Source organism: Peromyscus eremicus, chromosome 9, assembly GCF_949786415.1.
Source record: "Peromyscus eremicus chromosome 9, PerEre_H2_v1, whole genome shotgun sequence".
Classification (NCBI taxonomy): Eukaryota; Metazoa; Chordata; class Mammalia; order Rodentia; family Cricetidae; genus Peromyscus; species Peromyscus eremicus.
Genome location: NC_081425.1, coordinates 58,587,837 through 58,602,804, shown reverse-complemented (window position 1 = coordinate 58,602,804; position 14,968 = coordinate 58,587,837). Strand labels below are relative to the sequence as shown.

The following is a 14,968-nucleotide window of genomic DNA, read 5'->3' as shown; positions in this document are numbered from 1 at the left end:
TCAATCCCCAGCACCCAGTAAAACCTAATGCATGACTTAATTCCAGCACTAGGAAGGTAGAGGCAGGAAGATCAGGCGTTCAAGGCTATCTTTAGCCACTTTATGAGTTCGAGATCAGCCTGGGCTACATGAGACCTGCTCCCCACAACACTCCCTCCTCCAAGGGAAAAAAAAAAAGCCATACTATGGTTCAAACAAGAGAGCTCCTGCTTTTCTTTTTTTTGGCCCTGGCAGCCATCTTCCAGTAACTCGCCAAAATGACGAACACAAAGGGAAAGAGGAGGGGGACCCGCTATATGTTCTCCAGGCCTTTTAGGAAACATGGAGTTGTTCCTTTGGCCACTTACATGCGAATCTACAAGAAAGGTGATATTGTAGACATCAAGGGAATGGGCACTGTTCAAAAAGGAATGCCTCATAAGTGTTACCATGGCAAAACCGGAAGAGTCTACAATGTCACCCAGCATGCCGTGGGCATCATTGTAAACAAGCAAGTTAAGGGCAAGATCCTTGCCAAGAGAATCAATGTGCGGACTGAGCACATCAAGCACTCTAAGAGCCGAGACAGCTTCCTGAAGCAGGTGAAGGAGAAGGACCAGAAGAAAAAGGAAGCCAAGGAGAAGGGCACCTGGGTGCAGCGGAAGCGCCAGCCCGCCCCACCCAGAGAAGCACACTTTGTGAGGACTAACGGGAAGGAGCCTGAGCTGCTGGAGCCCATTCCGTACGAATTCATGGCCTAATGTACAAAAAGAAATAAAGGACCTGGACTGTAAAGGGCTTTTCTTACGTTAAAATAAATAAATAAATAAATAAATAAATAAATAAATAAATAAATAAATAAATAAATAAATAAATAGAGCTCCTACATGTTCTGTGTATGAAATTGTGTAGCGTGAGACAATAAATAAAAGTGGGGACCATGTACCTTCCATTTACATGTATCTACGTAGACACTCTCTTCTAATTCACTTAAAAAGTGGGAGCATGCTATGCAAGGCTCCCGTGTACACCTGTATAGTTTATCATACGTTTCTTCACCCCTCATGGTCCATCAGTGGAAGGGAGAAAAACAGAATGACTAGCGAGAGGGCCACAGCTGAGGATGCAGCATAGTGGTCCAGAACTTGACCAGCATGCATAGGGCCCTGGCCCCAGGTTGAAAGACAATAAAAGGCATAGATAATTTAATTTCTAGGGAGTGATAAAAGGAGGATGGATAGGACTCAAGCACACTGTACATGTCTGAAAATATTGTTATGCTGACAATAATTTTTTAAAAATCCTATAAAAAGCGCTGTGCAAAGAGATGAAGGTAACAAATATTGTGAGAAGCAGGAAAAAAGCATAAAAAGTCTATAATTCATCAGTTTGTGTAGATAAGACATTGTCTTGATTAGCAACTCTGGGAAGTATGATAATGTACCACTCAGAAAAAGGAAGTACCATTAAAAATTAGAATTCAATTGGGGGGAAAAAAAAAAGAACTTGTAGTTAGAGTGTCAAGGTGAAGCTGAAGAAACTCCCAGAAAAATAGATCAAGAAGAAGAAAAGATTGACGTACGGAGCCAGGTTTCTAATATCTTGGCTAGCAGAATGTCTAGAAAGGGAGCAGAGAAGCCATGGGCAGAGGCAGAAGCCAGCTAAGAAATAATAAGCATTTCTCACGGTTGAAGGGCACGTGTTTCTGTCTGGGATGAGGAAGGAGAAAGATGGGCTTTTAATGATGGACAGGGTGAATGCTCCCAACAGGAAGGATGGGAAACGGAGAGGTGCCAGGCTGTGCTGGAGACCCAGGCTAGAGAGACGGCAGATTCAGTCCTGTGAACACACAAAGCAAAGGATTTCCAGCCTAGGATTCAGTACCTCAGCAAATAAAAATACCCTTCCCTAGGGAGACACTGACAATGTTCCAGAGCGGGAGAGCAGACCCAAACGAGGACAAAGAGGCAAGACACAGGCTCCCAGGAATGTTTTCATTCTCAGAATAATCAGTGATGATTATGTAGTTCAAACACCGCAGTTGTGTTGAACGGATGTGGGGAGGAGGTGCAAAGATTGAGTACGGTTGCTAATGTCCCACTTGCCGACTGGTGTCTGAAGTTTGTAGTTAGTCAGGGAAGACACAATAGCTTGACTCATAACTCGGAAACGGAGCCTCAGGACTGGAGCAGCAGCTAGGAGCTAACACTGGTTTGCAGGGCACAGAGCCTGAGAGGAAGGGGTGCAGAGGGAGGTGAGAGGTAGCAACAGGTAACCCATTATTTCTCTTCTGTTGTTAAATATTCTTTTGTTATTAATTGACATAAAACACAACAACCATGTTTGTAATGTACTTTGATCAAAAATTCTGTGGAAACTGTTCTTGGGAATATAGTTCAGTTGGTAGAGTGCTTGCCTAGCACACACACACACACACACACACACACACACACACACACACACAACGCTGACTTGATCCTCAGCTTTGCAAAACAAACGAACAAACAAACAAACAAACAAACCATATAGCCCGAAGAACCAAGTACACCCATTGGGTTGGTTAGGTGTCTTGAGACGAGCGTAGAAGTGGAGGGTCAAATTCCATTTCTGCCAGAGCCCAGAGACTGTCTGCTTTGCTACAGAGCCAGGATGAAGGCTTGTGGGCACCTCAGCAAGCTTCTGGGCACCAGGCACCAGGCAGCTCTAGTCTCCCACAGTTTGCAAGACTTGGTTCTGAGGCAGGCGCGTGTGGCCTCTCTGCTCTCTGGATCCCCTTCGCCCTCCTCCCGTCCCCTCCCCCCAGGCCTCACAAAGTCTCCCTGGCTCTGGAATCCCTGTCGCCCTGGGACTCAGCTGACACCCGACAGACAATGGTATTTCCCATCAGCCTGAGTATCAGGAGCCAGGCCTTATCCAGCGCTGTTTTTCTATTAGTCTAACACCCCATTGTCCACCCCTTATCACTGAAATGTTGATGTCATGCCTGGCTTGGAAGTGGTTTCTGCACCGGGGCTGTGACAGCTTCGCTTTAATTGAGGGAGGGGGAGGGGTGGAGGAGCCCATTTATCAGAATTCTCATGAGAATTCACCCTGTTCCCCCTAACAGCCTGGCCACTGTGGGCGCCACAATGGGGTGGGCTCCTTGCTCCACTGCCTGGGCCTGGGTAGATCTTCTGGACCTCCACGGACTGGCATCCCTTAGAGCTGAGACGCTGAGGAATTCAGAAAGAACTTTGGAGCTTTTTTTTTTTTTTTTTTGTGGGCTTTGGGACTTAGCACACCTCTATGGTCTTGGTAGAAGGTGAGCCCTGGACCACTTTGGGGTTCCCTTGTTTTTCCATGTTCTGAAGCCTCTGAAGGGTCCACCGGGGCCAGGCTTGGCAGGAGCCAGATCCACACCCTATCCCTGGAGTGGTCAACTTCTAAGGAAGGCTTTGGAAGCACATGTGTGCTCCCGGCTGCAGGCCCTCCTGTGACTGAATTTATTCATGTATAGACAGCCTGTGTGTGTGTGTGTGTGTGTGTGTGTGTGTGTGTGTGTGTGTGCATTGGAGATGCAGTTACTACAAAGCATCCTGGGCAGAATATCTGGTTGACAGAGAAAGAAGCCTGCTGGGGGCTGAGTGGACCCTGTGCACTTTCCCCAGACATACTTCCGAGATTCAGCAGGATTACTGTGAGGCAAGCATGGCAAGTCAGCAGCTTCTGAGGCAGGTGAGCTGTGGAGATGACAAGGAAGAACAATTAAGGCCTCAAGGCCTCAACTAGGTATCTGGTCTTTACGGTGTGCTCAGGAAGTAGAAGCTATGAATAGTTGAGCTCTTGGGGGTTTTGTTCCAAAGCCTGGTGTGGGGAACTAGTGAGCAGGACAGAATGGAAGGGAGGTTGAGGCCACTGTCCTGGCATCCCTTTTTGGACAACTAGGGCAGAGAGGAACCCCGTGGGCTGGGTTGAGCTACATTTGGAAAGTGAGGCACTGGACCTCAAGTTCTTGCCTTATCTTTCCAAAGAAAAAACAGGCATGCTGCCAGGCAGATCCAACCTACAGATCACCGGCCAAATGTAAGCCAAGGACAGCTGTGGCCCAACACAAAATGGTAAAGTGATTTCAAACATCATCAGGCTTGCTTTTGTGACTTCGGTTGTGATATTCTCCAGCCTGAGCTTTGTAGAATCAACACGGTGTCCCGAAGTTGAAAGGCTGGACATGTGTGCAAGCGTTTAGAGGTGACCACTGCCTATAGAGTCAAGGTTTGTGTAGAACAAGTACATTCAAATGCTTTGGGCAAAGTGTCCTTAGCAAGCTCCAATTTCCCTTTCATTTGGTATTTGCTTGTTTTGTAGCACAGGCTCTTCTCAAGTGCACACTCTTCCTGCCTCAGCTTCCCAAGCACTGGGATTACAGGTGAGTCCACTTTAAAAGCTCCATGTTAAGGAGAGCTTTACCTGCGCAGTGTGGCACCAACAGGTGAGTCTTGTTACACACACACATGTCAGCATGCTCCCCAAGAACCTGAGAGGTTTGGGGAAAGGTCTGACCACACAGGATCCAGTGAATTTCTTGGGTCCCCAGGTTCTAGCTCCTCTTACTATGGCACAGCAGAGTTGAAGCTGAGATCCCAGAGCTAAACCAGCAAGTTCCAAGGACCAGGCATGTACCTGGGAATCCTGTCTTCCCAGGTTCTTGGCAGGCCCTAGAAGGCCTTCCAGGAAAAGCACTGTGCCAACTTGGTAGCCAAAGCCCCTGTCTATTGCTGGAATTAAAACCTAGGTCTTTTAAGTCCAAATTCAGGCCTTTTTCCATGACATCAAGAGGCAGAAGATAAATCTCTTGGCTTTGTCTCTTAAACACACATTCCTGGGATGAAAGGAGGCTTAGAATAAGGGCGGGACTGCATGCTCCACCACAGAGGCTACTTCCTCCCCAGGGTCTTCCAGGTGCTTGGGGAAACACCCAATGTCCTTGGGTTCTTGGCTCAGAGACAGGCCAAGGTTGAGAAGTCCGGGATGGGAATCCCACCATCCCAGTACCAGACGCCATGGATTCACCCTCTCTTCCTGATAATACCACTCTCCTGGAAGCTCCAGAGGCTCAGAATGTTGGCAGAAACTGGTGGCAAACACACCTGTGCCATGTGATGAAAAATGTCCCTTCTGTCTCCCGACTCCACCCTCCCACACTGGACACTGAATCCAGGGCACTCTACCATTAAGTCTATTTATTTGTTCCTTTGCTTGTTTGTTTATCTTATTTGGATGGGATCTCATGTAGACCAGGCTGACTTCAAACTTACTGTGCAGGTGGGGACGCTCTTTAACTATAGATCGTCTTGCCTCCACTTCCCAAGAACTCGGGTTATAGGCATGCACCACATCTCCCCAGTTTCTATGGTGTTGGGGATTGAACTCAGGGCTTTGCGAATATTAGACAAGCACTCTACCAACCTAGTTACATCCCCAGTCTTGATTCTCCAAGGTCTTTGCCTCCTTTTCTTCCTCCCTCCCTCTCTTCTTTCTGTCGTGTGTGTGTGTGTGTGTGTGTGTGTGTGTGTGTGTGTCTGTCTTTGTGTGTGCATATATGTGTGTCTGTCTATGTATATATATACGTGTGTGTATGTGTGTGAAAAAGTGTCTGTGTGTGTGTGTGTGTGTGTGTGTGTGTGTGTGAGAGAGAGAGAGAGAGAGAGAGAGAGAGAGAGAGAGAGAGAGAGAGAGAGAGAGACTATATGTGTGTGTTATGGGGATTGAACCCAGGGCCTTTTGCACACTAGGCTAACTCCTTACCCCTGAGCTTTACCCTCAGCCCTTTATTTTTATTTTCACTTTGAAACAAGGTCTCAAATAAGTTGCTCAGCTTGTCCTTGAACTCCTCCATCCTTCTTTCTTGGCCTTCCCAGTAGCTGGGATCATGAATCTATGTGCCACCATGCCTGACTGGAGCTGGTGTGTTTTAGGGGCAGCTTTAAAAAAATTCTCTTGCCTGAAGTCCTGCATCCTCCTTCATGGACAGAGTAAAACTGCGCTAATGACCCCTCTATTTATCCTACTTAAAAAACAGTGTGTGTGTGGGTAAGCCCCTACACAAAGTCCTGAGCAGTTTAACTTGGTGTCTTCAGAGAGTGCCAGGTGCCCAAGGAGAAAGGGCCTGTAACAAGTGAAAGGGTCCAGAAGCTGAAGAGACAGGGTTTCCGGATTGGGAACTTCCTGTGGTTTTGTTTTGTTTTAGGAAGAAGTGTGCAATTTCCTTTCCTGTTGAGTCTAAGGTTTGGGGTAAATCTTATTGGTTGGTTCTTTGGGTTCAGGTGACATTTCCAAGGTGTCTCCTCTGCTCACCCTTGTTTCTTAAAGCCTCTCCCACCTCAGTGACTAATTTCTGGGATGGTAGAGGGTTTAGCTGGATTTCTTGGAAAATTCTTACAAACGTTAAAGTCCTTTCTCCCCTTCCGGGAACAAACAACCTTGTTTGGAGAGTTATCAGAGCCCCACGTGGCCTTTGAAACCCTGCCTTAGCATACAATGCCTGAGACAATCCCTTTCCCTCTCCTCCACACAATGCCTGGAGGCATCCCTTTCTCCTCCGGTCTCTGGCCTTGTCTTTTACCTTGCTTCCCCTTGAGATTTGCAATTCTACACATGGAATAATGGCTCACTTCGGAAGTCCGAAATCCGGTGACCTCCCTGAGGGAAAAGCATATTCATCCTTGACCACACCCCTGACTTCGTACCCTCTCCTCATTCTTCTTCTCCACAAATCTCTTGATTTCGCTTACCAGGCTTTGTAATTATTATTTGTTAGTTTCCCATTCCCCCCCTTCGTCAGATTTCAAGCTCTGTGGGCAAGGACGACATGTCATTCTTGTTCCCACCACATTCCCACATCTCCATGAGGGAGGAGGCAAGCATGTGGTATGTGTGAAGTTTGCGGAGGTGAAAGCAGAGACCTGTCACACAAAGGCCAGGGTTTCAGGGGAGTGTGGACAGCTCCATGAGAAGCAACAGGGTTTAGATCCCAACAGGGAGGCCCCAGAACTGAGAAAGCAGTACACTGTCACAGCCTCCTGTGACCAGGGAACCAGCTAAGAGACAGTGGAGCACATGGAGAAGGGAACAGAACACTAAGGCTCCTGATGGGAGCCAAGACGCCAGTTTCATAGGTGGAGAAGGGCCCTTACTCGTGAGCACTCTTCTGAAAGTGCTCAGGTTGCCTCACTCACAGGCCTCACTCAGCGCCCAGACCATCCTAGCTCTTTAGGAAGATGTGTGTGTGAGGGAGATCAGTCTTTCTACATGGTGACCAGTCAGAACCCATGCACAGGGTGGTGAGGCCCTGCATAGAGAGGCAGCCCGGGGCTGTCCTTCAGGAGCTACACTGAGGAGCATCACCTGTGTGGAAGCAGAACCATCTCAGTCAGAAGCCCACTGCCTCAGACCAGAGCTGCTGAGGCCAGTGTCCCAAGCAGGTGATGCCCAAACCGAGATTCCCACACAGGAGGAAGTGGCTTCCAGAGATGGAGGGAATGAGATCCAGTGGGGAAGCCATGCTTCCACAATTCAAGCTCCACAGCAGTTTCCCTCAGGGAATGAGGGATGGGTTAAGCATTTGATGGAGAGAGTGAGGGATGCCTGGGCCTGAGCAAGCTGCTGTCCATGAACCTCTCATGCCATCTGGCAGCCAAACAGACCAACATCGGCGTCACACTGAGGCCATGTTGAGACCTTTCCCTTCCTTCCCGCCTTCCTCATCCCTTGGCTGCTCCTCCCTGGCTCCCGAGTCTGTCTTTATCTTGTCCCCTGTTTCCACTGCTATCAGCCATTATCTAGGTGATGCCGCCGGACTGGCAGAGCAGGAAGCCAGCCCGAGAGTCCTCTCGCCATCCTCCACCCTCTTCCTCCTCCAGAGACAAAAGCCAAAGCAGCCGCGCGTTAACAGATGCGCGTTTCCCTTGACTCTTTGACTCTCATTTCCCACTCTCATTTTCCCGCAGGCTCCAGCTTTCCACAGCCAGGCTGTCCTTAGGAGCCACCACGTCCCCGGAGGCACGAAGGCCCACGACTGTCACTTCCTCCCGGAGCCTGTCTGCAGAGGACCCAGCACAGCCCTCCAAAGCCAAAGCCGCCTGGTCCCTCCCTCTTATCCACAGTGAAATCAGCTGGTCCCAGAAAACAGCTCTGCACATCCGGTTGTTGGAGCCTGTCTGGGCTGGACACGGCTCTGGCCTTCCTCATGAACAGGTCTCCCTGTGGCTTTTCCTCTCTGTGGTCTGGCTGGGGCTCCAGGGAGAGCTGCAGGAGGGGGCGTTTTTGGTCAAAGGGCACCAAGCCTCGTTTATTATTCCAGCATTCCCCTGGGCATTTACCGTGCCTGTCTTCCACTGCTACCAGAGACTCGGGGATGAGGGAAACAGACACGAACAGCACATAGTCTGCGGAGAGCGGGGAGGGAGGCTGGATGACTCACAGTGCCCCCAAAGCCTGGTTGAAGAGACGCAGAGCAAGGAGAGGGTGAGAGCCAAGCGCCTTGAGCAGGCACAGGGTGAGCTGGGTGCTCCCAAGGAGAACACTTGGCTCCTAACACTTCCTCTGTGCCAGGTGTAGTGCTAAGGGCTTGGTACGCTTGTCTCCTTCAGTCCTTCAGTAAACCTGTAGGGCAGATGTGGTTGCCACCCCCAGACTACACACTGAGTCTGAGGCCTAGAGGACTCAGGCCATGCTAGTAAGACTCTGGGACTAAGAACTAGAGGTGAGCTCCAGGGCCGAGATGCCATCTCATGCATTGGCCCTCCTTTTGCTTCAGGTCCTGGTCTCTTTTGCCCGCTGAGCGACAGCAAGCTCCAAGCCATCTCTGGCTCAAGACACTAGGTTATACAGGGTCTCAGTTGCCCTCTTCTGTAAATGGGGCTGAGAGACTCTTCCTCAGGTTCACGGAGAGTTTTCTAGGAACAAAGCAGTAAGTCCCCCAGCAGTGTCTGACCTAGGATGGTTTTTGTAATGACTGTCACCAGGGGCTCTGCAGGAGAGAGTGGAGGAGGTCACTGTCTGAATGGTGCACCTTCTGCTGTTCCCACTCTCCCTTAAGTCAGCCAGAGCCGGAGTCCCTCCCCAGGAGGTCACCCAACTGCGGGTTTTCGTTTTACTAAAACCATAAGAATCTTCAAGTAGTGAACAACTTACCGATCATTTTAACCACTTGAAATAAAGGGCACAGCTCAGGGGCACTGAGAGCAGCCACAGCAGCCATGACAGTCACTGTCACCAGACTTCCTTGTCTTCTCAGACCCCAATTTTGCTCCCACTAAGCACTGTCTCCCCAGCCACCCCATGCTGGCAACCTCTACCTCTCTGTCTGCCTCTACCTGTCTGACCATTCTTGACACCTTATGTCAGTGGATGATACCTTGGTTGACCTTTTGTGATTGGTTTGATTTCTGGAACATGGTGTGCTCAAGGTTCATTGATGCAGCACACATCACCATGTCTTTCCTTTTTGAGACTGATACATAATATCCCTTTTGTGGAATTCACCCACTCATAGAGTGACAGGAGTTATTTCCACCCTTTCAATAAGTAACCATGATATGTGAACATGAGCATATATGCATTCTATCTGTTGGATTTTTTGACTCTTCATGTATATATAACCACTGTGCACCAAAATGTTACAATGTATAATTGATGGATAAAGTGGAAATTCTGTTTATTTTTTTATTTTTTACTTTTATGTGTGTGTACCCATGTGTGTGCAGGTTGATTTTGGGTGTCTTCCTCCACTTTATTTATTTATTTATTTATTTATTTGTTTGTTTGTTTATATTTGAGACAAGGTCTCACTGTATCTCTGCCTGACCTGGAACTCACTATGTAGACCAAGCTAGCTTCAAATTTGCAGAGTTCCTTCTGCTTCTGTCTCCTGATGGTTGGATGTGATTAAAGACCTGTGCCATGGGAGAGATCGTCCCACCCCTCACCATGAGTGTGGGAGAGCTGGCTTTGCCCCTCACCTGAGGAGGTGGTCCCAGTGGCCCTGACACTTTGTTCTTCATGGAGGAATGTGTTCAAGTATTGGGAAGTCCTTTCTATCCTGACTCAAAGCCCCACACTGTGACCTTCACTGACTGGCCTGGCTTTGCCCTGGGACTCACCCCAAGACTATTACCTTGTCTTTGGCCCACAGGGGCCCATAGACACAGTAGTCTGGTCTCTCTTTATGCTTGTTGGCTCCTGACCTGTCTTGAACATGGGGACTGACAGATCCATGAAGTCTGCCCCTCACACACCCTTTACCTCCCATGGGCACAGCCAACCAACATGGCTGGAGGGTGCCATTCCTCTCCCAGGGAGGGTAAGTTATTGGCGGCAGACTCTGGCTCCTTGAGGAGTTAAATCATCCCTTGACTCAGACAGAGCCCTTTGGCCCATGGGAGAGCATTACTCATCCCGGCACCCCCGGGACCAGGCTCTGTGTCATGGAGAGTGCAGCTCCCATTCTCTCTTGGCTCAGAAACTCGTAAATCATGCTTATTAGCACTTGAGCTTTTCACACAGACATGAGTAGCTCGCCAGTGCTAGGTCTCCTAAGTGCTTCTGGGGGGAAGGAAGCAATGCCTTGGGGCCAAGGGGACCTGCCCTTCATCCCCAGATGCTGTAACTCTGTTTAAGTTCCCTTGGGTGCCAGCCAAGACTCCCATTGCTGGTTCATGTAAGACGTAGGATGCCATGTCTGGTGTCCCCAGGACAGGTATTGCTAAGGAAGGGGGATCAGGGCACTCAAATGAGGGTTGTCCCACCAATTCTATTTATGGTGACCACTTCCTTTGTTTGGTACTTCTCTGACAAGGGTTGTGAACCTATGCCCTAAGGTCACATGGTTCTGTCCTGCTCCTTATCTTCTTCATCTGTAAAAATTCTCTGGCAATCACCAAGGTTCCACCTGGCTCCATCCACCTTTGGCTTGGCAGTCAAGTGCTCTAAGTAAATGGTTCACAATTCCAATTCCAGCTAACACTGAGGTTCACATGGCCATTTTACCTGGAGCAGTGGGACCAATATGGACCATGCTACAATATCTGAAAACAGAAAGAAGGCTAGAAAGTGAGGAACAGCAGGTCTGAGAACTGACCTGGAGTGCTTTATCACAGAGGCACAACCCACACACTGACAGGTAAGAGCACTTGCCCGACCCTATGAAGATATGTGGTGTCTGTGTGGTGTCCAGGGAAGATGCTCCTTGGTGCTTGATGGGAGATAGAGCGTGGCATGCATGGTACAGCCGTCTCTGCAAGGAGATTGAAGCCAGGGTTGCCTCTAGCATCCCTCAAAGGCATGTGGGGCAGCTTTGAAGGGGCAGTTATGGATGCATGTTTATAGTGTTTACCTCCCAACCAAGGCTGAAGATTAGCTTCTCCACAGCTTGTGGTTGGCTGGTCCTTGAACGGCAGTAGTGAGCCTCCTAATTCAGTAAGGGATGGCGTAGCACAAATCCATCCCAACCACTTGGTCAGTAAGGCTTATCAGTGGGTCTGGAAATGTCAGCTGACAGGAGGAGGAAGTCCTGGAGTAGGAGGCAGAGTACTTGTCTTAGTTAGGTTTTTATTGCTATGAAGAGACACCATGACCACGGCAACTCATATAAATAAAAGCATTTAATTGAAGTGGCTCACTTACAGTTTCAGAGGTTTAGTCCATTATCATCAGGATGGGGAGCATGGCAGCATACAGGCAGATGTGGTGCTGGAGCTGAGAGTTCTACATCTTGACTCAAGAGGCAACAGGAAGTCAACTGACTGTCACATTGAGTGAAACTTGAGAAAAAGAGACCTCAAAGCCCTCCCCTGCAGAGACATACTTCCTCCAACAAGACCACACCCACTCCAAGAAGGCCACACCTACTCCAAGAAGGCCACACCTACTCCAAGAAGGCCACACCTCCGAATAGTGCCACTCCCTTTAGGGGCCATGTTCTTTCAAACCTCCACAGCATATGAGTGCTCCCTCCTCTCCCCAGCCATGCCTCTGGCTAGCTGAGTGACCAAGCTGACGGTAACAGGTGTGCTGTCCATCTCTGTCCAGCCACCCCACCTTGAGGTCATGTGTCACCCCACTGCATCTCATGTCTGACCAGTCACCAAACTCAGACTTAAGAGATAACAATGGGTCCATGAAGCCAATGGGAGGACAGTGCCCTTCATGGCTTATGCATAGGCTGTTCACATGGAATGAGAAGATCTTACTGGGATTGCTAAGTGACCAAAGTCTATAGCTGCCATAAATTCCTCCTCTATAGGAGGAAGATTGCCAGGGCTGGAGTACAATGGACCAACACGCAAAGGATAAAAGAGCCAAGGCATGGCTACAGGAGAAAGCCATGGGAGTTTTCTCTGCATCTCAGGATCTGGCATTGCCTGAGGTCCCAAACATATTCATTCTCACTCACTCTGGCTGCTTTGAGTTTTGACCACTAAGGGAGCTGTGACCCAGAAGACCACTTTGCTGAGAGGGTCCCCTGAAAACAAAGATAACAATATAGGTGAGAGCATCTTTTATTCATGAGGATGGAGAAACCGTGGTCCAGATCACTTCAAAAGCTTCCCATGAGGCCTGGAAGCTGGATTTTCTTCCTTTTGAAATCTTGAGGCTCTCTGACAGGGGCAAGGTAGGAGTTAGTAATCTCTGAGTGTCTGCTCTTTGCCACAAGCTGCAGGCAAGCTTTCTGGTTTATCATTCTCATGACTCCTTGAAAGAGGTGTCACTTTTTGTCCTACAAAGTGGAGCAACTGCAACTGCTCCATTTTGTAGGTGAGGAAACTGAGGCATGGGCAGGTTCCCCTAACTGGTTCCTGGTCACAGAGTCGCAAAGTGAGTGTTAGAGATGGGGTTAGAATCTAGATCTCATGATGACGCCCTGGAAGTGTCTTTAGGCACAGATAGTCTCAACAGGGTCTTCTCTCTGTCTCTCTGTTGTATGTGGGTGTAAGAGTGTTGGACTGTATGCACACCGTGTGTGTGTGTGTGTGTGTGTGTGTGTGTGTGTGTGCATGTGGAGGCAAGAGGCATGCTGGGTATCTTCCTCAGTTGCTCTCCACTTCACTTTAGTTATCTTATCTGTATGGCTTTTTTGCCTGCTTGTGTATATGTGCACCCTATGCATGTCTGATGCCTGAGGAGTCCAGAAGAGGGCCATGTGGGTGCTGAGAACTGGACCTGTGTCCTCTGCAAGAGCAGCAAGTACTCTTAACCATTGAGCCATCCATCTGTTCGGTCTCTCTTCCTTGTTTGTTTCTTGAGATTTGGCCAGAACGCCTGGCCAATGGTCTCTGGGGGTCACCCTGTCTCCCCCTTTTCACCTCAGCATTGGGATTTCGGACACATGCTGACACACCCGGTTTTTACATGGGTGCTGGGAATCTGAGCCCTGGTCTTCATGCTTGTGAGGGACTTTACTGACTGAGTCATTTCTGCATCATCTTCGTGCTGACAAGGAGTGGGCTCACCGGAGACGTGCTCTTTGATGTACTGGAAGCCAGAGAATCCAAGTAGATTGTATCATCACCAAGATCCTCTAGGGCAGAGTGGCCCCCACTCTCTGTAGATGTTCTTTTTTTGCTCCATGAAGCATTTCTCGGCAACTAAGCTTTCTGTCTACTGACCTTTAAAACTTCAGCTCCAGTATTCATGTCTCTCAGCTCCCTGACTGTGGATGTAATGGGGCCAGTTACGTCACAATTCTGCTGCCGTGACTGTCCCACCATGAATATACAGTCATACATTCAAACTGGGAGCCAGAGTAAGCCCTCCACCCTACAGTTGCTATTTTCATGTACTCTGTTATAGCAATGAAGAAAGTAACTAAGCCACCTTCCCTGACTTACATCCACATCTCCACCCTGGCCTCCTCCTCGTGTCCTGCTTTACTTTGACTCACAGCATCTATGACTCTGAGCAAGAAAGAGTGTGTGAGTGCTATGTCTGTGCTATGGAGAACTGGTCTGTGTGCTGACTTGTGGCCCTCACGGAGATTGGCCTATGTAGAAAGCCAGAGATTAGAGTCTTTAGATGGGATTATGTTGGATTTCCCACATGGATCGTGTCTGGTCACATGGGTCCTCATAATGGGATGGGAGAGGAGCAGACACTAGACACACCATGCTAAGTCAAGAGAAGCTGGAGGCAGCCACAAGACAAGAAACACCTGGAAGTTGGAAGAAGGCAGGAAGTGTCTCTCTGGAGCCTGTGGAGGGAACCCTTCCCTGCTGACACCTAGTTTTCAGGCCTCTGCCTCCAGAACTGCTCAAGAACAAATGCCTACTGTTTGAGGTGACAGTTTGTTGTCATTCATTAGGATAGTCATGGGGAACAAATACCACCCTGCATTGGCCACGGTCACTGTTCAGACAAACTCTGTGAAACCTGAGCAAAGAGTTAGGACTAACTGGGGCTGTCTGCGTCACCAGCCTCTCGCTGGACCTGTCAGCAGTGTTTACACAAGTCAGACAACTAAGAAAGGACGAGAGGACACGGAGTGTCTCTGGCTGCTCTGCATATGCCCCAGGAGGACAAGACTGTGACATCTCCCTTGATGTTCCTGGAATGAAGAGAGGTCACTTGGTCCAGTGGGGACACCAATGCCCATCCACATTGACTGCGAAATAAGAGAAAAACAAAGCAAAACAAAAACAAGCAAACAAACAAAATCAAAACAAACAAACAAACAAAAGAACTTCAAGATGACCTATCATTTGAAATTTGGAGAAGCTGCTGTGGACTGACTGCTTTGCCCCCCTGAACCTCTTGTTGACCTTTAACCTTACACTGAAGCATCAAGATGGTGGACATTTAGCTGATGTGGTGACAAGAGAGCCTTTGGGAGCTTTATGATTAGATGAGGTCACTAGAGTGGCACAGAGCCCCATGGTTGAGTCCTGGCAGTTCTGTATGAAGGACAGAGACTTGAAGCAAGACACACCGTCCCCTCTTCTGTCTCTTATTGGGTAAT

General features: G+C 48.9%; 1 protein-coding gene across 1 annotated transcript; it reads left to right on the top strand.

Annotated features, from left to right (window-relative positions):
- The first annotated feature begins 221 nt into the window (after positions 1–221).
- LOC131919941 (large ribosomal subunit protein eL21-like) lies at positions 222–796 on the top strand. The gene has a single exon (XM_059274370.1). The coding sequence runs from the start codon at positions 258–260 to the stop codon at positions 738–740; it is 483 nt and encodes a 160-aa protein (XP_059130353.1). The 5' UTR covers positions 222–257; the 3' UTR covers positions 741–796.
- The last annotated feature ends 14,172 nt before the right edge of the window (positions 797–14,968 follow it).

Bases quoted from the DNA above. Each gene is read 5' to 3' on its own strand.
- LOC131919941 (XM_059274370.1), top strand. From the start codon at position 258: ATGACGAACACAAAGGGAAAGAGGAGGGGGACCCGCTATATGTTCTCC.